General features: G+C 34.6%; 1 protein-coding gene across 3 annotated transcripts; it reads right to left on the bottom strand.

The window, feature by feature from the left end:
* Positions 1–8,945: 8,945 nt before the first annotated feature.
* Positions 8,946–25,005, bottom strand: LOC117907624. Of its 3 annotated transcripts, none has more exons than XM_034821241.1 (5): positions 24,734–25,005; positions 24,198–24,298; positions 24,023–24,107; positions 10,266–10,392; positions 8,946–9,283 (listed from the first exon to the last, which is right to left on the bottom strand). In XM_034821241.1, the coding sequence occupies exons 1-4, from the start codon at positions 24,956–24,958 to the stop codon at positions 10,303–10,305; spliced, it is 501 nt and encodes a 166-aa protein (XP_034677132.1). In that variant the 5' UTR covers positions 24,959–25,005; the 3' UTR covers positions 8,946–9,283; positions 10,266–10,302. The 3 variants fall into 3 exon arrangements, with proteins under 3 accessions (XP_034677132.1, XP_034677138.1, XP_034677122.1); XM_034821247.1 differs by having other exon boundaries at positions 8,946–9,296; XM_034821231.1 differs by lacking the exon at positions 8,946–9,283 and having other exon boundaries at positions 9,962–10,392.
* Positions 25,006–26,891: the final 1,886 nt, after the last annotated feature.

Genomic DNA, 26,891 nt, shown 5'->3' on the forward strand with positions numbered 1-26,891 from the left:
GTTTTTTGGTCGAGTTTTCACATGCCTTTGAACATTAGGTTCAACATCTTCCATGATGGCATAACCTATTAGATTGTTGATGTATTTGTGATGATGTTTTCACATTGATAGTTGACATGTCATGTCTTGACTTGCGTGCATTTTAGACTTAGAGTCTTGGTTAGCATTTGTTTGGCCTATATTTTAGTTTTTGTGATGCATGGTCTTGTTTGAACATTTGTTGATTGAGCCTATATGTTTTCATTGCATCATCGTTGAGCACATCCTAGAGTGTCTTGTATGGTGACATTTTTTGTCTTATGTTGGTTACTATCTTACACTGGGGCATACCTCCATTTTTGAGTTCATCATATCTTTTTGCAAATTTTCTCACTACTTGATCTATTTCTTGATCTTTGTGAGCGTCATACTAAGGCATACCCCCTTTAGCGCTCTTACGCTAGGGCATACCCCCATCCTTAAGTTCATCAGATCTTTTGCAGATTTTCTCACTACTCGATCTATTTCTTGATATTTCTGAGTCGTCATATTGGGGCATACCCTCTTTATCATTCTTCTACTGGGGCATCCCCCCTTCTTTGGGTTTATCACATCTCATGTTGATTTCATGGTTGTTAGACCCATTTTTCGATCTTTACGAGTTATCACCTAGGGCATCCCCCTACCGTCAGTTTGTTTATGGCATCCCTTCTTCTTCAGTTATCTCACCACCATGGATTAGACATCCATGGGCATTTCAGTGTTTCTCACCACCATAGATCAAACATCTATGGGCATTTCAGTTTCACCACCACTGATTTTCATCTATGGGCCTTGATCAGTATTCACCACCATAGATTGTGTATCTATGGGCATTTGTTATAGTTATCTCACCATCATAGATTTTCATCTATGAGCATTTGTTTCAGTTTTCACCACCACATATCAGACATCTATGGGCATTTCAGATTCACCACCATAGATTATCATCTATGGGCCTCGATCAGTTTTCACCACCATAGATTAAACATCTATAGGCATTTTAGATTCACCACCATAGATTTTCATCTATGGGCCTTGATCAATTTTCACCACCATAGATTGGATATCTATGGGTCTTTTAGATTCACCACCATAGATTTTCATCTATGGGTCTTGATTAATTTTCACCACCATATATTAGACATCTATAGGCATTTCAGTTTTCATCACCATAGATCAAACATCTATAGGCATTTCAGATTCACCACCATAGATTATCATTTATGGGCCTTGATCAATTTTTACCACCATAGATCAGATATCTATGGGAATTTTAGATTCACCACCATAGATCAGACATCTATGGGAATTTCAGATTCATCACCATAGATTATCATCTATGGGCCTTGATCAATTTTCACCACCATAGATCAAACATCTATGGGCATTTCAAATTCACCACCATAGATTATCATTTATGGGTCTTGATTAGTTGTCACCACCATAGATCAAACATCTATGAGCATTTCAATTGATTCACCACCATAGATTATCATCTATGGGCCTCAATCAGTTTTCACCACCATAGATCAGCCATCTATGGGCATTTCAAATTCACCACCATAGATCATACATTTATGGGCATTTCAGATTCACCACCATAGATTGTGTATCTATGGGCATTTGTTATAGTTATCTCACCATCATAGATTTTCATCTATGAGCATTTGTTTCAGTTATCTCAACACCATAGATTAGACATCTATGGCCATTTCAATTGATTCTCCACCACAAATTTTCATTCTTGGGTCTTTGAGATTATCACCACCATGGATTTTTATATGTGGACCTTTGAGAGTTTCACCACCATAGATTGGCATCTATGGGCATTTCAGTTGTATTACCACCATAGGACTTCACCTATAGGCTTTTTGATTTAGCGTTTAGAGTTAGCTTTTTGGTTTGGCTTCCAAAGCCATTCTTTTCTCAATTTAGCGTTTAGAGTCAGTCTTGTCATTTAGAGCCACAGCTCTTGATATTCATGATCATTAGCATTACATGCTTTGTTCTCACAGTTTCACATTTCATCTTACTTCTCTCTTCGTTGCATATGTGTTTCTCACTTCATTATGATATTCTAGAGTTTCTTCTCATCCTTTATGCAAAATATAGCTCTATGAGCTAGTAACATGTGTCTTGATTGAATCATTGGTACCCTATGCCTTGTGCCCTCGTATGGTATACGTATGATTTTTCTCTTTGTACTCATTCCTATGTTCTTTGGTAGTTCAACTGCTACTCGACTTCAACATCAATTTTCAAGTCACTTTTGGAGACTTTTCAAGGGTAGTCTGGATCCCTAGTGTAACTTTAGGGGCACTAATTCGTCCCCAATTGGTGTACCTATTTGATTCAGTCCTCAGACGGGAGTTATCAACAAAATTTATAAACCTAATTCACCATATACTAGGGTAGCATAGCATAAGGTTCTAAGATCATCCATAGGGATGGGTTTTCATTTCACACATGATAATAGTTTAAAGAACTGGATTGGTGTTTTTTCTTTTCTGAGTTAGCTTTAAAAGAAAACATGAAGATGGTTGAAAAGGTTTGGTTTTAAGCTAACCAAAAATAGTAACTGGGTTTAATTACAAAGAAAAGGTTTCTTGGAGTTTCAAGTCACTAGGTTCAGGTTCCTTATACAAAATCGGAGATTCCAGATCTTTTCCTCGCATTGGGGATTTAACCTATAGTTATTTCCCAAACCAGTGTGTTACACTGCTTCCCATTAATGGTTTCAAACACTAAATCCCAATCACTGATGCATCTTGCAATGGTTCATACCTCTCACCTAGTATTGGCCATTCAAGGTGATCTTTAACCTTGGATTACCCTTCAAAAGCTCGCAAGAAATAACTAATGGATGTCTCCAGGGAGTCCAAAAGCTTACCAAGTGTTGGCTATTCTAGGTAATCCTACCTTTAAACCACCTCCTAAAGGCTCGCAAGAGATAACTAATGGATCTCTATGGATTAAGTCCGAAAAGCTTACCAAGTGTTGGCTTAAGTGATTATAAGGGATTTTAAGTTAACTAAAAATATAAAAACCATTAACGGGTCACAACTTCTCTTCATTTAAAACTAAAACAAGGAGAACTCATACTTTTGTATCCGGATCCCTTACCTAGCTTCCTTCAGTCCAAGAAACAAAAAGTCTAGCCACTCATCCTCTTAGAAAACAACCTCAGAGGTTGTTTAGCTAGAAAGAAAATAAATACAAAATGAGTAGGTAAGGCAAAGCAAGGCTTTGTATATTTCTTACTAAAAATGTACAAGTGATCCCTAAGAATTTCTTCCAAGATTCTGAGATATTACAAAAAAAAATATCTTAAGACATATATAGATAGATATTTTTAACCCCTCAATTAGATATCCTAAATATCTAAAAAGATCTTTAGCTGATTACAAGGAGAGAATAGGTAATTACACAAAATATCTTGAGATAAAAATCTAATGGAGTCGGTGCAAAAATATCTAAAGATTACATGAAGATTTCCTAAGGCTGCGAAATTCATCAGTTTCGTAAGGCTTGCGAATTTCCTTCTAGCTTGCGAATTTCCTTCTGGGTTGCAAAATCCATCCTCAGTTTTGCAAGGCTTGCGAAATTCCTTCTTGGCCAATTCGCAAGCTCGCGAATATTTCGCAAAGGGTTGCGAAATTCTTGAATGATAGATTCCTTCTCTATTTCTCTTCCTTGCATACTTGATTGATTTGGAAAAGGCTTCGAAGCTCTTCATAACTTGGATTTTTCATGTACTTTAGCTTCAATCTTGCTTTGCCATGGACTATACCAAGTTCTCCCTCATTCTTGGCTTGTTTTAATGATCAAAAAGCTATCAAAAACACTAAAACTTGCCAAAAACTGATTAGTAACACTTGCAAGGGTCCTTAATGTGCCAATTGAGTTAAAAGGTAATAAATACTACTCAAAATTGTTTAAAAGAGTTTACAACTAGCTATAAAAGAGCACTTTTTGAGGAGTAATCAGGCACCTTAGGAGTTTTCGTTCTTGCCATTTCATTTTTGTAGGGTTTTAGAGCCTCTTTTTTCTTGTTTTGATTTAAGAGAGCTTGTGTCATACTGGGACAAATTTGGTGGTCTTTCTTGTTCTTCGGTAGAGTTCACTTCATTTTGCTTGTGTACACTCACTTTACTCTTCACTTCATTTTGCTTGTGTACACTCACTTTACTCTTGGACTTATTATTATTATTATTATTATTATTATTATTATTATTATTATTATTATTATTATTTCTTTTCTTTTCTTTTTTTCCTTTTTTTTCTTTCTTTCCTCTCTTCTCTCTCCTCTCTCTTCCTACCTTCCCCAACTACCCCACCCACTCTCTCTCACCCATACCCCCATGTCACCTTCCCCCCTCTCTTCTCTCTTCCCTCTTCTCTCTCTTCTCATTTTTCTCATTTTTTGGTTTTTTAGCTTCCCATTCCCAAGGTTGGCCGACCCCCTCCCCCCCCATATTTTTTTGGGTTTCCCCATTTTTTTTTTTTTTTCTATTTCTCTTCTCCTCCCCCCAACTCCCACACTACCGGCCAGGACCTCTCACTTCTTCTTTCCTATTTTTCTTTTTCTTCTCCTACCCCCAACTCCCACACATGGCTGGCTCCCTATCTCCTCTCTTCTTCTTCTTTTTTCTTTTTTCTTCCCCCCTAAACACCCACACACCAGTCGACCCCCCATTCTCGCTTCCTCTTTTTTTCTTCTCCCCCTACACCACTCCCCACTGCCACACGACCAGACTCCCTCTCATTCTTCTCCCTAGCCTTTTCTTCCTTTTTTATTTTTTTTTCTACTCTTTCTTTTCTTCTTCCATTTTTCTTCTCCACACCACTTCCCATCTTCAGCAATCCCCATCGCCACTACCGGTGGCGTGACACCAACACCATTTTCGACACCCCTCCATCCCTTTTTTCTCCATTTTCTTCCTTCAATTTTTTTATTGTCTTCCTTTCTTTTTTATTATTATTTTATTTTATTTTTAGTTTTCAAAAAGCCATCAACTCTCATCGTCGCCAACGAGCCACTATCGATCAGCGACCCCCTCCTCTTTTCTCTCATTCCCCCACTTACCCATCTTATTATTATTATTATTATTATTATTATTATTATTATTATTATTATTATTATTATTATTATTATTATTCTTTATTTTTCTTGATTTGATTTTAATAGTAATTGTTGTTTGTGAGATTTGAATTATTGAATTAATATGAAATTTGAGTTTTGTTAATTAACATGGAATTTTGGTTAATTTGTTATTAGAGAATTAATAGGAAATTTGGGCTAATTTATTGTTGGTGAATTAATTTGGAATTTGTTAATTTGGTCTAAATTAGTTATAATTTATATGGTTGTGCTCATTTGAATTATTTAATTTGGATATGATATAATATTGTGGTAAATTTTGAATATGGATTTACATATTAAATTGGGTTGATTTTGGTTGTGGATATAGGTTTGCATATTAAATTGGGTTTGGATTATGAGACATTAAATTTAGGCCTAACAATATTTATTTTAATTTATCATGTTTTGGGTTTGATTAATTAACCTTATATTTTGGCTATTAATTTGGAAATTTTATATTATGGCCTATGACATGTGAAATATTTTTGTTGGGCTATATTTGCTAATTTGGGCCCATTTGGATTGACAAAATTTATCGGACTAATTTGAAGTTTGGATTTGGGCTCAAATATTTGTTTTGGACTTTGTACATTTCTAGATATTTACTTTGGGCTATTTTTGTTTTTGGATTGGCCCATTATGCAATTTTGTTGGTTGAGTACGGATTTATGACACGTCGAGCACGAAATTTCATGGAAGAAAGTGAGAATCAAATAGTTTTGGGAAGACATTGAGCTTGTTGTAAGCTTATTTTGATAAACGTTTTGTTTCCCACTTTTATTTGGTTTTGTTTTTATTAGTTCTAGAAATATTTGTTTATAGATATTTACTTGTTGTATACAAAATTAAACATCGAACAAATCATAAATTTTGTTTACATGAGAGGAATAATTCAATAAATATGTTTTAATAAAATAATAATTTTGAAATATTTTTCTTCATAAAAGAAAGTTTTTTTTTATTAATAAAAATTTAGAAAAACCCAAAAAAAAATTATTTTTAATAGAATTTGAAATTTTGTTTTTAATAATAATTGTCTAAAAATTTCTTTGTTTAATAAAAATTGTCCAAAAATTGTTTTGTAAATAAATTCGTCCCAAAAATTAATTTTAAATTAAAAATTCTTTTGCAAATAAAGTTATATTTTTTTTAATAATTTGTATAAGTCACTTTTCTTAAATGAAAACAAATTGAAATACTTTTGTAAATAAAATTATAAAAATTCATTCTTTTCTAGTAAAAGCAAATAAAAATAATTTTTGTACCCAAATTGAAATTTTGTAATAAATTCTTTTGATACAATAAGTGTAAATAACTTTTCTAAAATTGAATACAAATGAAATTTAGAAAATAAATTGACTCTTTTTCATAAATAAATAAATTGAAATCATTAATTCAAAATCATTTTTTATAAAATCCTTTGAAATTTCTTGAAAACTATTTTTTTAATATCCTTTTTTTTATTTAGTTTAATAAATCATTTTGCATAATTCTTTTGTTATTTATTTTGTATATTCTTGTAATTAGATTTCATTATTATTTTTGTATATATTAATTTTTTATTATGACTTGTACATACTTATTTGCATGATTATTTTCTTGGTATCCATAATTAATTAATTAATTGTCACAATTCTCTTAATTCGTTTAGTAGAGGTCGTATGTATACGGGCTTAGAGGGGTGCTATGGCTCACCATCGTACCTTCCCAATAGGTAACCTGATCCCCGGATCCAGATTCTGTTTTGTATACATGTCTTTTCCAAATAAGGAGACACATAGGGTTTTCTTTCTTATTTTGTTTTCCCTTTAAAAAAAATTAAAATAAATAGCAACTCCAAGTTTTTTTTCTAAAAATCATATTTTTCATCAAATAAATAAAAAGTGAGTTTCACCGTCGAGTGAGGACGCACGTAAAAAACACGGGTCCACACATTGTTTCTTACTTTTGGACCGTACATATTGGATGTTGATACATTTGACTTATATATGATATGTTTATATGTTTGATGACTTACATTGTTTCTTATTGCAAATTCTCTCTAGCATGTCTTGATTATCTTGGTTTTAACTTCGTAAATTTTGATTGTTAATCCATAATTGGTTTAAGGGGGAGATTCTTTTTCTCCTAGATAACCAAGGTTTATCATCATCAAAAAGGGGGAGATTGTTAGTCCAAGGGTTCTCCTAATCATGTTTTGATGATAACAAATCATAATTAAGTTACTAATTGGTTTGAATTATAAAGAATTTCAGGTGTTAGTTTGGAAATTCATCAAATGATCTAATGGATGCAAAATCTAGACTTTTGAAAGACCTTTAATCATAGGAAGCATATGTAAAATGAATGCATGGTGCACTTAGGATTTACATATCATTTCATGCATCTTTGAAAAACTCGGTTTATGCTTTAAAGTTACATTTCCATCAAAATTCAAGATCTATCAAATGAACCTTAAGCAAAACGTTTCAAAATTTGCATATAATTTTACCTAAAGACCTTGCCTAAGTGCTAGAAGCAAAAAGACCAGAAAGAGATAGGTTTTCAGGCCAAGTATGGTGAACCGATCGAGGCATTGGCCAAATCGACTCAAACAGCTAAGATACTAATCGACCAGTTACCCCTTCCCGGTCGAGGTCCAATCGAGAGGTGCAAAAAATACTCTCTCTCTTCCAGTAGCCTTTCTTTCCCGGTCAAGGGATTTGTCTTCCCGATCGAGGGTAACAATTATCTGTCAAGCATTAAATGCTCAAACGGCTAGTGAACCAATTGACCCCCAACTCGACCGATCGAGGTTGTTTTTTGGTTTTTTGGCTCCCGATGTAATAAACCTATAAATAGAAAACTCCACTTCATTTATGAGCAAGAGAACACCTAGATTTATTTGTTTGCTTACTTGTCCTTGCCTTAAAAACTCTCATTCTTTTCTTAGCGCATTAAATCTCCATTTGCATATTCTTTAGTGTACCTTTGTGATTCATCCTAGCCTTAAGTTGTATTTGAGTCATTGTTAAGCTAGGTTGAGAGACTTAAACTTATTATTTGAGTGATAAAGCCTTCAAATAAGTTGAGACTTGAAGAGATTATGTAAGAGTTCATTGGAGTCAGAATCTAAGTGTAAAGGTGATTAGAAGCTTGATTGAAGTTTCAAGTTAATGGAACCCTTACTCAGTTAGGAGTTTGAGGAGAGTGGACGTAGACAAGAAAGTGTCGAACCACTACAAAATCTTAGTTTGATTTCTCTAACCTTATCTCTTTATATTTGCTCTTCTTGTGCTTAAATTTGTTATGTTTAAAAGAAGATTTTTTAAATCTCAATTCACTCCCCTCATGAGTGTTTTCTCTTTTAAGATTAGTCTTTACTTTCTCATATACCATTATTAAAATCTAAACAACTTTCAATAGTAAAAATCTTATTTTATCTTAATAATTAAAATTTAAATATTATTTAACAAAATTAGAAATAGTAATAATTCAATAAATCTTTATATTATCCTTATTATAATTTAAGCTATAATATTAACGATAAAATAATAAAATATATTTAAATTTTTTAATTACTTATATTTTTTTAAATTCTTATAATTATTTTTAATCTTAATAATATATAAATTATATATTTATAACATCATCGATTCAACTAAAATTAAATCATTAAATCATGAATTAGTAACTTTTCCCATTATAAAAACATAGATCTAACTAGCTAATTTGCATACCAATATTATTTACCATCACTTTTCATAACTAGTCCCATTTGTTCACAAAAGAGGCACTCCTATGACAGCTTGTTAACCAGCAACATTTATGGGCTTTGTTAGAGAAAACATAAAATGAATATTTTACAAGTCACCATGTTCATATGTCATAAACACATCTCCCACATATTAAACTTAAAGAGAAGCTTGTCAACCAACATTTATGGGCTTTGTTAGAAAAGAGAGAGAGAAGCTTGTCAACTAGCAACATTTATGGGTTTTGTTAGAGAAAACATAAAATGAGAGAGAGAGAGAGAGTTGACAGCAGCATTTATGGGCTTTGTTAAAGGATGAAGTCCCCTGGAGGTTTACCCGATTATTAACTTCAAGGCCCTGTGGGATTAGTCGAGGTGCGTGTAAGCTGGCCCGAACATCCACGGTTATCAAAAAAAAAAAAAGGCTTTGTTAGAGAAGAGAGAGAGAGGTAAATGCGAATAGGTTGTTTTTATACAAGTGAAATATCCTCTGTTGATACTTGACAATACGAAATACGTTGGGTCAATCGTTGAGAGAGAGAGAGGTAAATATGAATAGGTTGTATTTATACAAGTGAAATATCCTCTATTATTGAGGATACGTTGGGTCAATCACAAGCACATATTTCCCTGGGCAATTGCTCTCCATGGTTTTTTTCCTAATCATGCCCAGAAAAAAGGTCCACTCATTAAAAAGGCTAACTGTTGTTTATGCCTTCTGTTGACACTGACAATACGCTGGGTCAATCACAAGCTCATATTTCCATGGGCAATTGCTCTCCATGGTTTTTTCCCTAATCATGCCCATATTAATTAAAGTGCATCACCATGAGTGAAGAATTTAATTGAATTTAACATAAGACTCAATCAAAATTAGAAATCCAGAAAAATGGTCCACTCATTAAAAAGGCTAACTGTTGTTTAAGCAACAAGGGCGCCCCTAACTCCATCCTTTTTTTGGTTGGATATGAAGACTAAGGTGTCCATTTCGGGCAACAAAACCCTTGTCCATCTCCATAACTGGATTGACCGTGTCTTCGCTAATTACACCAATCTAAATGCTCTTAAATAATACATCTTACATAAGCCACTGACTAGAGATCAATATTCTAATAAACCCAAAAAACAAACAAAGAGGCATAGTCAACCATTAAGTTCAAAGCAATATTCCTTGATTTAAAAAATTTGAGTTTCAATCTCCTAGTGATGACCCAGTTCCAACTGGAACTTATCAGTGATTGTAATCATCCAGACACTGCTCTATAACCGGTCTGGGATTCTGATATTAATGCAATTGAAAGAAAGTAGAAATGTGAAGCCAACCCAAACCACCCACAACACAAAGATGATATGTTACTTTTTTTATACCAGGAATTGACAGCACTTGGAGAGAACTCCCGATGTTTTAAGCACAGAAGTTGAGCTTCTTCATCACCTTGGCATAAGCTGCAGGAACAAGAGCAGGCTGTCTAAGTCTGCGCTTTGCTTTCTTGGACTGCATTGAGCACCAGATTTTCATTAGTTTCAAATACAAGTAATCATGCATAAAGTTACCAAAATCTCCACAATCAGGAAAGAAATCTAGGTTAATAGTACCAGAATCTCCACAAGGAGAGGAGCAAGGATAATGATAATTATTTAACTAAGAAAAGGTTTAGTGATTCAATTCCAAGGACATGAGAACAGATGAACAAGTTCATTTCAAGGGAAAACTCAACTGGCCACACAACCAGATCACTGATTATTCGCAAGTAGAAAAATGTTACCACAAACCATCTGACAAACTCAAATGTCTGAATGAAATGATTTCACCCATCATGTAATGAAGAATTTCACCCAGCTGTTTACAAAGTACAATGTTCAGATAGGGATCATTTCTTCAATCTTCTCCCAGAGTATCTGCTCCCTGCACTTATGCTAGTCAGAAATGCATCATATATAATAACAACTACTCCGTGTGTTTCCGGACAACATACAAGTTACCTATATTCCCTTATTAGGGTTTCAAATTTTTCTCCAACCCACTAGTCCTACCCAATCGAACTTGGAAAAAATTAGTTTATGAAATCATGTGGTTCTGCCAGATCAGTAGATTTAGACATTCTACATATCATTCCCTTAGAAATGGTAGCTGAAATATAACTAAATGTTTTTTTGGAGGATAATTTAAAACGACCACACTTTCCCTTCTCTCCTCTCTTTCCTTCTGTCCTTCATTTTTCCTCTCAGATTCCATGACTACTCATCTCTGACTCACTCCTCTAGTCAACAACCATAGCCTCAAAATCCTCCACAATCCTGAAGAGATCCAGAAATCTTTCCATTAGAGGGTGATCATAGTTTGTCCAGTTATTCTGTTCCCCTTAAGGATCAACCAAACCCATTGTTGAGTTACTTTCTTAGTCCTAGGAATTTTCTGCTAATCACCTCTCCCCTTCTCAGTTAACAAAAAATAAATTAATAAAAAAATAGAGCAGATGCAGTGTTTGGGTTTCTAGAGTCTTGTTGGTTGTATGTAGGTCATTGGTCTTGTTATTCTTATAAAGATGGTTGCAACATACTCAAGAAGTCACTTGTATCAGTGCCTACTAATTGCCCAATGTGATGGATTCTAAGCAATTAAGTGGATCCCTATCCGTTTTCACTGAGAGAAAATATAGCTCCAACACTCTGATAAAATATATATATAGCTCCAACACCTTGACTCTGAAGATGCTATTAGGAGCCTAGGAGGTGGTGGAATGAGGTCCAGAATAGAGGGCAGTATAATCACAGATTTGTGCAAAGTTTAGGGTGATTCAATCCAGTCCTACAGTGGAACAGGATCTGAGAATGAAGAAAGCATTGGTGCTTGAGAATGTTGCTGAGATCAATGCCTCAAAGGTTGGACCAATTAGCAGAGACTCTTAGGTTTTCTCAGAAGCTCCAGGACAGCAGATCTGAGAATAATCATGTTAAGAGATGAGGTGTATCGGAGATAAAAATACAGAGTGAAGTGGCGTATGATTGGGGATTGTAATTCAAAACTGTGCTATAAGGTGGTTATTATTAGGAGTAGAAAGAAGCTGATCAAGTTTATACATAATGAAAATGGGTCTAACTCAAATTATCAGGATATCATCTCAAGGTAAACTTAAAGGTTTTACAACCTTATATATCTGAGGATTATAAGGTTGGTTTGGTCTCTTATATCTAAGAAGAAATCAAGATAACTGAAGAAGCCATTATGAGAGGAGCAGATTAGAGAGTACATTCTTCAGATTTATAGAATTGATGTCGCAGTTCTAAGCAAAATGAGGGGCCTATTAACCACCTCTTGATTCCTTATTCCATGAATAGAGATTTGTAGTCTAGTTTTTTCTTCCTTTTTTTTAATTTTCATCTATTTGTCATCATTTGGGTCCTTCAAAGTCAATAAAAGAGTCTTCAACCAATCAACTGTCGAATTTATTCAAAGGTGGAGGAGGAAGGTATGGAGTTTAGACTTGGCATAGACCAATGGTGTATTTGAGAGGGAATAAGATAGGGGGATCTTTATCAGAAGTGGGAACTTGCGAAGGAAGCTTAAAGGTATTGTAGTACACTCTATTTGTCTATAATTGGGAGCTTGCTCAAGATTTTAGCCACTAGTTCCTAGCCATCATTAACAGTCTGCACTGCAGTTGGTGATGGGTAGCATGCCATTGCATTTTGTTTGTTGTCCCTATCCTTTTTTGTTTATTATTCTTGGTGTATATGCTTTTGACAAACTGGGTCTCCCTACCTTCAGTAATCTACCATGTGCACTCTAATTTGCATTTGTTCACTAAAGAAAGAGAAACACACAACTTGGACATGAGTTAATTTCAATCAACAATGAAAACTAAAGTTAACTTAAAACAGTTATTTATCTTAGAAACAAGCAATGACTCTCAAACAGAGACTTAGTTAAGGAACTAGTAGCTTCATACTACAGTTGTAATAATCTAGTGAGACCCCTCACAAACTCTTCAAAGGAAGGGTTAATACAGACTACCGACAGCAACCCCCTTGCAACTTACAAAGTAAAATCCAAGGGAGTACGTTGGAATAATAAGGTAAGAACTCTTCCATTGTTCTTTACTATTGAAAAAATCCCTTTGTTGAAATAAACAATACCCGAAAACAAGAGATAAAGACATAAGCTATCATTTCACCCAAAAAGTCCCAATGGTTTGACATGTCTCTAACAACAACTCCACAAGTTCCCATTATCTTGTACCAGGCTTCTAATTTTTTTTGCTCCATAACAACCATGAACTTCTTCCCACTATGAGTTCTATAAACTAAAAACAAATGAAAATCTGTATTCTGTTTTTTCTTTTTTTGATAAGAAACAACAATTTCATTGTGATACAATATTAAGTACCAAGAATGAGGAGAAATCCTTCCAAGAAGTATGTAATCCTCTATACAAGGAAGGATAAAAAAGACAAATGAGTGTATACTAGTCCAAAACATCAAATCTAACAACAATTCACAACAGTAGAAAATAACCTACAAAAGAAACCATATGTCCACATTTTGCTAACATATTTGTTGTGACATTGCCTAAGCAAGGAGTCCAAGAAAGGGAACATCGTAACTCTAAAGAAATGTCTAAAAACTAGCGCAGCCACCCGTGAAACTTCCATGGTCCCCTTTCTTTCTTAGTCTCTCATGATATGATAACAACAAAATTACCTTCTACTAGAAAATTGGAAAAACCCAAAGCTTTCGCCTCTAACAACCCTTCTTTGGATGGCAATGGAGTGGGTTTTTTAAGTACTGTCCTGCCCCACCCCTAGTGGAATGAGTTTGAAATTTAAATAAATAGGTTTAAGGGGGAATGGGGTTTGAAATTTTTTTTAAAACTCAAGACGGGTTCGGGTATTGTCTTGTCCCACCTCGCCCTGATTATATATAAAATTAATTTTAAAAAATAATTTAATTTAATTTTTATTTTCCCATTTTCAATATTATTATTATTATTATAATAATAATAATAAATACTTTTATAAAAAATTATAATATTTTAATTATTTATAAAAATATATTTATTTTAATGTAATTAAAAAAATTTACAAATAATTGTTTTAAAAAAATTTTCAAAAATTTCAAAAAAATAAAATAACGAGGCGAGGTGATGTGGGTATGGGAAATTTGCATACCCATCCCACCCTGCCCGTCCCATTTAATTTTTTTAATGGGACGGATATAGGAATTATTTTGAATAAACGAGGCGAAGTTGGGATGGGGGTGACCCACCCCGTTGCCATCCCCAAACTCTTATAAAAGGGCCAAAATTTCTACCTCAATGGCTAGACCCTAATCTACAGTTTTAGAGAATTCTCCTATTAGAATGATCTCTAATTAGCCCTCCAATCCATAACTACCCTAGGTTGCCTAAAGAACATCAATCAAAATTTAGCTTGACAAAAACCTACTAATGGTGGTAGTCATTCACAAAGTGACTCCTTGGTTAATCTCGTGATTCTGCAAAGTGGGCTTTAATGAAGCATAATAAGGGTTAAATGGATGCCTGCAAAAACTTCACCAATAAAAGCCCACAATGATGAAGAGAAATAGAGCAAGGCCCAAAATGCTTCTAAGGTCCTCTATCTATCCTAAAAAATCCTTGCGTTCCTTCTTGCCAAATGGTCTAAATCAAAGTGAGGCTGGCAATGCGCTAAAGAGTCCTACCTCGAGGAAGTACCCCAAAACCTCTAAACAATATAATCAACATGTCCATCTTTCTAAGTGGAATCTAATCAATTCTTACAAGTCAGAACAATCTACACCATAATGTCAATGCAAAGGTCTTCACTTTGATGGGCTTTGGATTTCTATATAAGATTAGCAAAGTTAAGAGGAATTGAATCAAAGCAAAGATAGCATTAAAAAAGGAGCTAATTGAAAACGATCACAAGGAGGTCAAGAACCAAAATTGGGTAACAAGCAAACATTAGAAAAGCTAGCTCCTCAATTTCCTACTTTAAAAGGTTATGGCAAAACTAAGGGCTCGTTTCGTAACTATTTTCGAAAACAATTTTGAGAAACAATTTTTGAGAATAGTTTTTTAACATTGTTTTTTAACATTTTATAGAACAATTCGAAAGCTAAAATGTTTTTAACCTATTTTAATATTTTTAAATATATTTTAAAAATAATTTTTATATCTAGTGTTTTAATTTTAATCATTCTACATGTTTGTATAATTATTTTTTAAAACAACCCTCAGAAAACAAGTGAAAACAACAAAAAACAATTTAAAAATATTCTCTGAAATACTCTGTGTTTTATTGTTAAGAATAACAAACAGAAAACAGTTATTGATTGTCAAACAATGTTTTCCTGATTTTTTGTTATAGAAAACAGAAAACTATTCTCGAAAACAGTTGTCAAACAAGCCCTTATTTTATGTTTTTTAAAACAAAATCATAAAACAGTTTTTCAGTTGTCAAACATGTTTTTCTTTTTTTTTTTTTTTTTTTTTGTTCTGAAAAATAGAAAACTGTTCTTAAAAACAGTTGTCAAAAATACTCTAAAACTCTTAAAACATCATATTTTCCGTTTTTAAGAAACATCAAGTCATTTAGCTCTTTTTGCTCTACCTTGTTCCTCTTCTTGGTATGAATTCATAAACATTTATCAATAAATGTTACAGCATGCTATATGACGACTTAACTAATAAAATTTCTAATTTTATAAATTTATATATTATATAATTAACAAAGTATTAAATACTTACTTGCTCAAACACACTCTAATTACATTCACAACCCGATGCACTACAAATCAAGCTAAGAATCTTTATGGCTAGTTGTTACAAATTTAGGGTTGTGTTTGCATATAGTTTTCACCATTTAGCTATAATGTCAAATGTAAGTAAAAAATTAGTAAACTAGCAAGTAACATTTGATCTAATAGCTAACAAAATCAATAATCTAATATCTTATTTAGAAATATAAACTTGCTTAAAGTACTTAATGCTTGGAGCTAGCATCTTTCTTGATCTAATGGCTATCAGAATACCAAAGAGACCCTTCTGCGTTTTTATGAGTTGACAATTCACAAATGATCTTATCTTACACATCAAAGACAGAAACTAATCTATCCATGCAAGAATATGATCCTGATGTCACTTCTTGATCAAACTTCATATAAGGGTTGTCATAAAAAAATTCAAGGTTTAAGAAGTGACCTGTTGCATGCAAAGGACAATGGAGTTGACATTCTTTCTCTCATCAATTATAGAGAATATCTCTTTGTACCTATTTTCATTCTCATCAATTATAGAGAAGATCTCCTTGTACCAAATAAAATCTTACCTACCAAAGCATAGTTAGATCCATTGTCGGTTATTACTCGAACAACATTCTTCTTCCCAATATGCTCCACTAACTTGTCCAATAATTTAAATGTCTTCTCCCCAGTTTTCATGAATGAACTAGCATCAATAGATTCCATAAACATTGTTCCAACTGGGCAATTTACCAAAAAATTCATCACGGTTCAATTTCTTCTATTTGTCTACCCATCAAACATACGAGAAACTCCATACTTCATCTATGAAACATTATGATCTTTTAATAAATTTTTTATGTACTCAACTTCTTTCTAAAGGATTGGAACTCTTAATTCATAATCACTTTGAGGTTTCATATTTAGATTTTATTTCCCAATAGCTTCAACCATCCATTTAAAACTATCCAAATTTGCACAATCAAATGATATCCCTACTTGATAGAAGAATTGACCAATGTATTGGCATACACTTTCCCTTTTCTTTTTATCAAACACATCATTTATAGAACTTTGTTTCCATTTTCTTTTCGAAGTTGAACTACTTTTTTTGGCTTTTGAGACACAAAACCATCAATAGGATCTTTTGATGTTGACTGCATCTTCTTATTCTCTCCCATATCACTTCTATTATCGATCATTTTTTTTTCGATTCAAATTGACTTCTTTAAGTTCCTCTTCCTCATTAATATCGACAATGTTTTCTAAACCACCAACCTTAGGAAAAGAACTATAGTTGTCTTTTTTATCATCTTTACTAGTCATGTACTACTCAAGCTCTTCTCTTTCTTCCTCCGAACATTTTAAACACCTTGTAGCATTTCCTTTTTTTTCTATTTGATGTTGTTGTTTTGCTTTAAAGATTCCACCATTTGTCTCCTTCCCACAAAATAAACATGTTATTGAATTTGTATCCTTGGGATCTTTCAAATAATTGTTTTTTTTTTTTATAAGTAAAGTATTTTCATTAAAGGCCAAAAGGCAAAGGAAAGAGTATACACGGAGAATACCAAGATACAAAGAAGCAAAACACCAAAGGGCAAACAAACCTCACCCTTAAGTGGTGGCTAGCCAATCTACAAAATCTATCAAAGAGAAAGTGTGCTCCTTTATATATACCCTAGCCCAATTCACAAAAGTGTACAAAAAAATGAACTTAATATCTTGGTCGTTCCTCTCAATATCATCGAAGGCCCTCCTATTCCTTTCTTTCCAAATGGTCCACATCAGGCAGAGGGGGGTCGTTCTCCAAGCTTTCTCTCTTTTCTTGCCCACAAAAGAACCATGCCAACCCAGGAGGTTCTTTTTCACAGAGGAGTGCATCACCCATTGCACCCCAAAGAGTGAGAGAACCAAAAGCCATAACATTCTGGTCTTTTCACAAAACAAAAGAAGGTGATCTATGGTTTCCTCCTCATTTTTACACAAAAAGCACCTGTTGGGGATGCTCCAACCGAATCTCTTCAGACGGTCAGTGGTGAGCAGCCTACTCCAAGCCGCCTCCCAACCAAAGAAGCTAGCTCTAATTGGGACCCAAGGCATCCAAATAGTTCTGGCCGGGAAGGGGGTTTTGATACCCCTTGAGAGAGAGCTATAAAATGATTTAACTGAAAAGGTTCGATTCTTGTTCTCTTTCCACCGGAGCGAATCGTTCACACCTCTTCTAAATGGTCATAAGGAGAAGCTTGCCTAACAAGCTTTCAACTTCTCCCACCTCCCAATCATTAAGGTGTCTGTTAAAACGAGGCGCCCTGCTTCCCCCAACTTCGTCTTCCTCCCAAGCCTCAGCAACCCAGCTGTCTTTGTTAACAGAGAGATTAAATAAGGTGGGGAAAGCTTCTTCCAAGGATTGGTTTTCACACCACACATCTTTCCAGAACTTCACTCTAGTGTCATCCCCTACAAGGAAGCGGGAGTGAGAACAGAAGCTCTCCCAACCATTTCTGATGGCCTTCCAAACCCCCACCCCATAACGATCTCTTACACCTTTGGAGCACCATCCCCCATCTTGAAGGTCATACTTACTAGAGATAATTTGCTTCCATAGGGACTCATTCTCATTAGCAAATCTCCACAACCACTTCCCAAGAAGGGCCTTGTTAAAAATAGCTAGATTGCGAATGCCCAAGCCTCCATCCTTTTTAGCATACAGATAACCTTCCAACTTACTAAGTGGGGCTTGTTCTCTAAGGCACCACCACCCCATAAGAAATCCCTTTGGATCTTTTCAAGCCTTGTACACACCTTCTTAAGGATCACAAAAAGGGAAAGGAAGTAGGTTGGGAGGCTGGAGAGGGTGCTTTTTAACAAAGTGAGACGGCCGCCTTTGGAGAGGTATTGCCTTTTCCAGAGAGACAACCTTTTCCTGAATCTTTCTTCCACTGTGTCCCATACCCTGGTGGATTTGTAGGGGCCTCCAAGGGGGAGACCCAAATAGGTGGTAGGAAGGCTCCCTATCTTGCATCCTAAAACCGAGGCGAGGGTCTCCATAGGAATGCCTTCCCCCACTGGAAAGGCCTCAGTTTTGCTCAGATTGACTTTTAATCCTAAAATCGCCTCAAACCACATGAAGGTCCAGCTAAGATATTGCAGTTGATCTGCTTTGGCGTCATAGAAGATCAAGGTGTCATCGGCAAATAAGAGATGGGACACGATCAGCCCCTCTCTTCCTCTTCCTCCCACTCTGAAGCCAGAAATAAAGCCCTCGTTTCTTGCACAAGATAATAGTTGGCTAAGGGCTTCCATGGCGAAAAGGAAAAGATAGGGGGAAAGGGGGTCCCCCTGTCTCAATCCTCTAGAGCTACGAAAGAAACCCGAGGGGCTCCCATTGATGAGGATCGAGAAGGTTGCCATAGAGCAGCACCATTTCATCCAATTAATCCATCTATGCCCAAATCCCATCTTGGACATCACCTCCATGAGAAAGTCCCAATTGACATGGTCAAAAGCTTTCTCAATGTCCATCTTAAGAAGGAGACCCGGTTTGTTGTCTTTCAATCTAGAATCAAGGGTTTCGTTAGCAATAAGAACGGCATCCAAAATATGTCTCCCTTGGACGAAAGCTTGATGAGAATCAGAAATCACCTCCCCCATCACTGATTTCAACCTATTTGTTAGGACTTTGGCCAGCAGTTTGTACACACTCCCTACCAGGCTGATTGGTCTGAAATCTCTTAGGTCTTCGGCCCCCTCCTTTTTGGGAATGAGTAAAAGGAAGGTGGAGTTTAAGCTTCTCTGGAAGGTTCCGTGGAGGTAAAACTCCCTGAAGAGACCCAAAATTTCTGGTTTAACAGCGTCCCAACAAAACAACCAAAATGCCATTGTGAAGCCGTCCGGGCCTGGGGCTTTGTCCCCACAGCAGCTACTAAGGGCTGCAAAGATTTCCTCCTCAGAGAACATCACTTCCAGGCTGCTGGCCACTCCTTCTCCCAGCTCCTTGAAATTGAGGCCATTAATACTAGGCCTCCAATCCCCAATTCTGAAATGAGGGACTGGTAGGTTCTGCAAACACTATCTTTTATATCTTCAATGGAAGAGAGAGTCACCCCATTCACTCTAATTTTAGACAGGAAATCTCCTTGCCCTGGCATTGGCCATTTTGTGGAAATATTTGGTATTTTTGCCGCCTTCTCTTGACTTCTGCCTCCAAGAAGTATCTTCCATAAGGGTCCATTTCTTATTGTCCTCAAGAGCCAGATTTTTAGCCTCCATATCTCCAGGGTTAAGCAGGTTCTCCTTCTCCTTGGCTTCCCAATACTGCAGGCGGGCGAAGGCCTCTGCTCTATTGGAAAAGACGTTGCATACCACCTCCTTGTTCCAGATTTTTAGGTCCTTCTTAAGAGCTTTGAGTTTCTCAGCAATGCAGTGGCTAATATAGCCTTCTACAGAATACCCATTACACCAGCTCCTTACTAGGTCTTTGAATCCGTCTATTTTCAGCCACATATTTTCAAAACGGAATGAGCTTTTTCCTGAAGAAAAACCTCCAACTTCTAGGACTATGGGGTTGTGATCGGAGACCAAACGAGGTAGAGCTGACTGAGTGATGGCTGAAAAGTGGTCCTCCCATTGATCCGAAATCAGGAAGCGGTCTAACCTAGAGGCAGCTTCAGAGTTCAAACCCCCTATCCAAGTGAAGGGACCTCCGGTCAGTGGAGAATCCCTTAGCCCCAGCTCCCCTATCACCTCTAAAAATCTCCTCATTTCAGCTGTGAGGCTAGGGGCGTTCCTTCTTTCCTCTGGGAATCTTACAAAGTTAAAGTCCCCTCCTACGCACAAAGGGTCATCCCAGTGGCCACGGATGGCTCCAAGTTCCTCCCAAAAATCTTCTTTTTCGCTGCCAATCACTGGCCCGTACACTCCAAAGAAAATCCAAGAGAAGCCATCAGCACAATTTCTAAATCGAACAGAGATGGAATACCCTCCGCTTTCAACCTCCAAATTTTCCAAAACTCTGTTATCCCAGAAGAGAAGGAGGCCTCCTGCCGCTCCCCTAGCGTCCACTAACGCCCAATTAAGAAATCTTCCTACACCCACACTTTTTACCATTTGCAGAGACATTTCTTTCACCTTCGTCTCTAAGAGGCAAACCAAATCTGGTTTTTGATTCCTCACAATAGAAGCAGAGAATATTTTTTTATATAAAGTTGGATTTAAACTGTGAAGGACGGAAAAAGAAAACATGTAAAAGAGTTATAGAGAAAGAGGTGAAAAACTTGTCAAAGTAAACCACACTGCCAAAGTTAACCATGCTATTGCTGAAATCTTTTTCCCTCCACCTCATCTTCTTGCTAAAAGGTAACCACGAAAACTTTCTTTTCTTCTTCCCTCCATCTCATCTTTTTCTTAATCCCTAAATCTTCTTATTCTTTTTTTTTTTTTTCTTTTATCAAGGCTTTGTTTTCAAGCTTTCAAATTCCACATATTTCATCTTTCAAAATTTTATTTTTAAAATTTTACTCATTTTTTTCTAAATTTTCAGCCTTGTGAAAGAAGATAATTGTTGTTAAAGTCGCCTCGCTTGGGTCTTCAAGAGGCGATTTTTATTTTTCTCACCTCACCTGGTGGCCTAGGCGAACCAGGGAAACCAGGCAATCACCTCTGACAATATTGTTTGTTGTCATACTCAAGTTTGACTAATATTGATACCTATCAAGGATGTCATACTTAGCTAGCACAACTCTTTTGTTGGGAAGAAAAGGAAAAAGGTGCAGAATGCAGCCCCTTTATGCTTATTCTGGACCTTATGGAATGAGAGAAATAGAAGAGCCTTTGAAGACATCGAACTAGCAGACCAATCTATTTTACGGTCCTTTTTGTACATGTTTTTGTAATGGATCAAGGTTCAAGTAGGTTTTAGCTCGTGGTCTTTATTTGATTTCATTGATTGATTGGGATGTAAGTAAGGTGGTGTTTTTTTTTGTGTTTTCCCTTTTCTTTTTGGCCTTAATGCCTTGTATGCATCATGCATACTTTTAGGTGTACTTCTTTAGGCATTCTTAATTCAATTGCTTTTACATATGAAAAAAAAAAAATTATACCAGACAAGGTACTCTTATCCAAATTCACCTTAAGCCCAAAAAATGTGTCCAAAAACCAACAAAGTTAACTTAAGGTTGTACACATCCTCCTCTCTTGCTCTTGAGAAAAATATTGTCATCAATGAAAACTATAAATGCATCACTCTTTTTTTATTTCTACCTACCAAAAAGCCCTCTAAGAATTCCTTCTCTACTCTCAACATCAAACTACTCAACACATTTGCAACAATGGTAAAAAGAAAACGGGACAACGGGTTGCCTTGCCTTAAGCCCTTACATGTCATATTAGTATCACTTATTTTTTCCTTTCTCTATCCTAAATACTAGTAAAATCCAAGGATGAAAATATCGGTAATCACAGATATATCAATATTTCGTTTTCACGAATATATCAGATATATCAGCGAATATTTTGGAAAAAAATTCGGTATGCCTAAAATTCATCAAAACTCATGGAAATGTAAGAAAAACCTCATAAAGAAAAAATCAAGGCATTTTTTAGCTAACTATGCCTGACTCTCCCATTTGATTGCACGATTTTTGCCAAAAAAATCGATGATTTTTCGCCAAAAAATCAGTGAAAAAATGCAGCAGATGGCGATTTATTCCACACTTTGTCAAATAATCGCCAAATACCGAAATTTAAGTGAAACATGCTAATTTTTTTCGACATTTCTGTCCTCCGATATTTCTTTTTTTTTTTTATGGGTATATCTATCCTCCAATATTTTGACCCCCTGTTTCGCTTCCACAACCCTCAAAACGCGATATTTTGGCGATATTTCACCAAAGTTTATGAAAATTTTCATCCATGGTAAAATCAAACCACAAATACAAAACAACAATATAAATGTACTTAGGCATGCACAAGATACAAACACAAAAGAAGGCTAAATAAGCCACAAGCATTGTTGTTAACTCATAAAATGTATCATGTACCATTTTTCTATTTTTCTGTATTGTATATCATAAGTGTTTTTATATAGTGAAAGATGAATAGAAAAATATGTATATGTGTGCATATTTATTCCAAGTGTGAAGTATAAAGTAATATATAACCAATTTTATGAAAGATAGCATGATCTAAAGAGTTAAACTATATCATATAATATGAGAACATTGAATATTAGAGTTTTGACAAGTTCAAATTAATAAAATATGACTTTAATATATTGATTCGTCACATAATCCACACTAGCAATGATTTTTAGTTCCAAATTCTAATTATGAATATACACTTATTATGTTTTTTATCAATATATCTATATACCCTAATATTCAATTCGAACTTGTCAAAACTCTAATATTCAATGTTCTCATATGTACCTATTGTGGATTATATATTGAATATTAGAGTTTTGACAAGTTCAAATTGACAAAATATGACTTTAATATATAAGTTTCATCACATAATCCGTAAAAATAAAATTTTTTCAATTTTTAGCAATGATCTTTAATTCCAAATTCTAGCTAGGCATATGCACTTATTGTGTTGTTGATTGATATATCACATATTGTATCATGTATCATTATATCGAGTATCGTATCATGTATCATAAATGTATTGAAAGATACACTTTAAGATAAGATATGGATTGTGATACACATCGATTTCCATAAAAAATGTATCTTATCGTTGTATTGTATCATTTATCGTAAGTTTTTAACAACTATGGCTACAAGTATAAGCAACAAGTCATACACAACTATATCCCACTCACCAACATTCAATCAAAAGTGCAGTAAGATGTCATCATAAGCAAAATAGATTTTGCATACTGTCACATTTGGCTCTATGAAATCTTAAGTGAAAGAAAAATGAAACCAAACTTCTAAGTCTTACATTTTTTACTTTTATCAATCTATTTGGTTCCAAATTATCACAAAATGAATCTAACTAAAGGAAAGGAATTAGTCATTGCCGTTTATCTTGTTTAGGAAAAGGAAACAAAAGAGTTTATTTTCCATTGAGTTCTACCGCCCTTAGTTTTATATTTAAAATAAGGGCAACTTTTCAATGCATAAATATTTAATTTAAACCTCTAGCAAGTTCCACTTTTGCAATCATGTAAGCCAATTCCTCCAATTTCCTTCCTTACCAATTCCAATGGTTCCCAATAAAATTCAAATTTTTAAAAGCAAACTTTCTACCCCTATCCAAACAAAGTGTCAAAACAAGAATTTCAACAATTTATATCAATGATGTTGAAATGCAATAATCCTTTTGAGAAGTTTCCTTCATTGGGTTACCAGTAAAATTGATAGGCAAGAAAAGGTAAAAACCTTTAAATGTGCATTGTGGCGTTTTCCCTCTCTCCAACGCCGGATATTCCCATCATTCATCACCCGGAACCTCATTTTAAAGGACCTGATCAGAAAACTCAAAGCCATATAAATTTGATATAATAGCAACAATTTTAAACTAGAATAAAACGAAAAAATGTATGCAGAAACCCACGAATAAGATTTCATTTTGATCTTCTTGATCTTGGAAGTCACTGGTGTAATTGGCCTTCTCTTGTTTTTGTCTTTGGAAGAAAAATGACGGACTGGAACCACCTAAATATCAAATGAAACCATCAATGGACAAATCAGTGTTTCGCCCTCCCTATGACTAAAGACTAAGGGGTTCTAATTTTATTCCTTTCTTTTCCTACCTTTTCTCGCCAACCAAATGAGCAAAAAGAGAATAGAATGGAAAATTTATAAATGATTAGATTACCCTCCATTTGGTTGCTGAGAAAAAGGGGGGAAAGTAAAGGAAAAATGGCAAATTGTCTATGCTTTTCTTCTATACATTTTCTCGGCAAGCCAACGGATGAAGAGAAGACAATTGTAAAATGAAAAGTCACTAAATTACCCTCTGGTGGGTTTCGGGCATTAGGGAGAAAAATATGTTATCTTTATGAGAATGGTTGCCTTTCCCACATTTCTCAGCATCCCATCAGAAGGGGAATAAGAAGGGAAAAAAAAATGGAGAAAACCCTAACTTACATAGAGAGGGAGAAGAGAAGAGCGAAAGAAGTGAGCTGCCATTGAAGAAGAAGCTGCGGCACTGAAAAGGGGCACAAAGTGGGAAGTGGTGATTGAAGCAGATGGGAGAGATCGATGAAATTGAGGAGAATGATGGAGGAGACGACGCCATTGAGGTGCCATAAATGGTTGGTTTTGCCATGAAGAAGTGGCCAGAGAGCCAAGTTTGGCGCACCATCTCTGCATCGCGTTTGCTCCAAAACTCAGATTTCCCACAATTGCTTTACCCAGAGCCTAGACCCTGGTCCATAACATGTACTAATTGACCGGGCCTGGGTTTCGGGCCTAGACTGAGGGCCTGGGTTCGAACATTCATGCCAAATCTATTTTGCTTTTATTTTTAAATTTATTAAAAATAAAGACCCGCTATAAATACTCGATTGATTCGTTACCAAGGATTAAACTATAGAAAGTAACAAAAATATCGGTAATTTGATTCTACGAAAATATTTAAAATATCAATAAAAATTTAATATATATATATAATTTTAAGAAATAATAGAAATAATACTATACATATTAAAATCATTGTACTAGAAAAAAAAATTACATAAATATATGTGATATATAAAAAAAATGATTTATGTAACTATTTTTTTTGTTTAAAAATGTTTATAACTTATTTATTAGTTATATATATAAAACATTGTTTAATTGTATTCATTATAAAAGTTATCATGATGTTTTTATATCATGAGATAATTAAAATTTTATTTTTATTTTTATATTTCATTAGTTTTGGAAAAAGTTTTAAGTAGTATATATTTAATATGACTTAAAATAAGTAAGGGTAACTTGCCCTAATGGATGGAGTTATCTTTTGTATGCCCCCGGATCATGGGCTCAAGCCTCCTAGTCGTTGTCAAAAAAATATGATATAATCTATATCTGATATATTTTGTTGAAATTTGATTGTATTTCCTATTGGCGTAACCAAAATCCGAATTTTAATCCATGGTCCATGCTTACTCATGTCACACATACAATTTGGTCTCGTTGTAATCAAGTTGCATTACCTTGTTTTAAATGTTAATCTCATGCTTTTGTATGTTAATGTCATTTATTTGTACCTAATTTCATCTATTTGTATAATAGTAATTTATTGTATACTTTCAAAGGTTGAGATCATAAGTTCAATTGGTACCAAATTGATACCCTAAAGTTTTCCTAAATTAAAAGAAAAAACATAAATTTTTATATGCTCATTGGCACCTCCACCAATCCACATAAGAGACAAAGATCTATTATATGTAATTACTAGTAGAAACAAAAAAAAAAGTACATGTTGTAAATGAAGAATAGTGAATGACCACATTGATGGTCATTACGAACTCCATTTACTCATCTTTAAGATGAGTAATGGGAGTTCATATTATGAAGCCTATAAAAGGCTTCTTACACCCCATGTAAGAGCATCCCGAGAAAAAGAAAGAAAAGTTCTTCCTCTCACTCTCTCTCTCTCTCTTTCACTTTCTCAATTCTCTTATTTGATTCCTTCTTCCATATTATATATCAAAGTAAGATATATTTTATCTCTACTACTTTGATTTGCATTATATTTGTCTTTGTTTTACAACACGTTATCAGCACGAATTGCTCTGAAGGTAATTCTCGTATCTTAAACTTGAAGTTATTTATATAGAATAAAATTTTACATATTTATATTATTGTTGATTTGTTTTGTTACATATTGTTAAAAGTTATAAACAAATTATTTGATTTTGTTTATAATCAAAGTTATACCAATGCTATCAAGTTATTATAACTGATTTTAATAATATTGTTTTGTCATATATATGAAGTTATTTGACAATGTCGAATATCACAAAACTCGAATTTGTGGCACTTGACATTTCGGGAAAGAACTATCTATCTTGGATCCTTGATGCTGAATTACATCTTGATGCAATGAACCTTGGAGCTACGATCAAACAAGGAAATCAAGCATCCCTGCAGGATCGCGCAAAAGCATTGATTTTCCTTCGCCATCACCTCCATGAAGGTTTAAAAAATGAGTATCTTACGGTAAAGGACCCATTTACTCTATGGAGTAATTTGAAAGAAAGATATGACCACCAGAAAACTGTGATTCTCCAAAAGCTCGATATGATTGGATGCA

Source organism: Vitis riparia, chromosome 2 (assembly GCF_004353265.1).
Source record: "Vitis riparia cultivar Riparia Gloire de Montpellier isolate 1030 chromosome 2, EGFV_Vit.rip_1.0, whole genome shotgun sequence".
Lineage (NCBI taxonomy): Eukaryota > Viridiplantae > Streptophyta > Magnoliopsida > Vitales > Vitaceae > Vitis > Vitis riparia.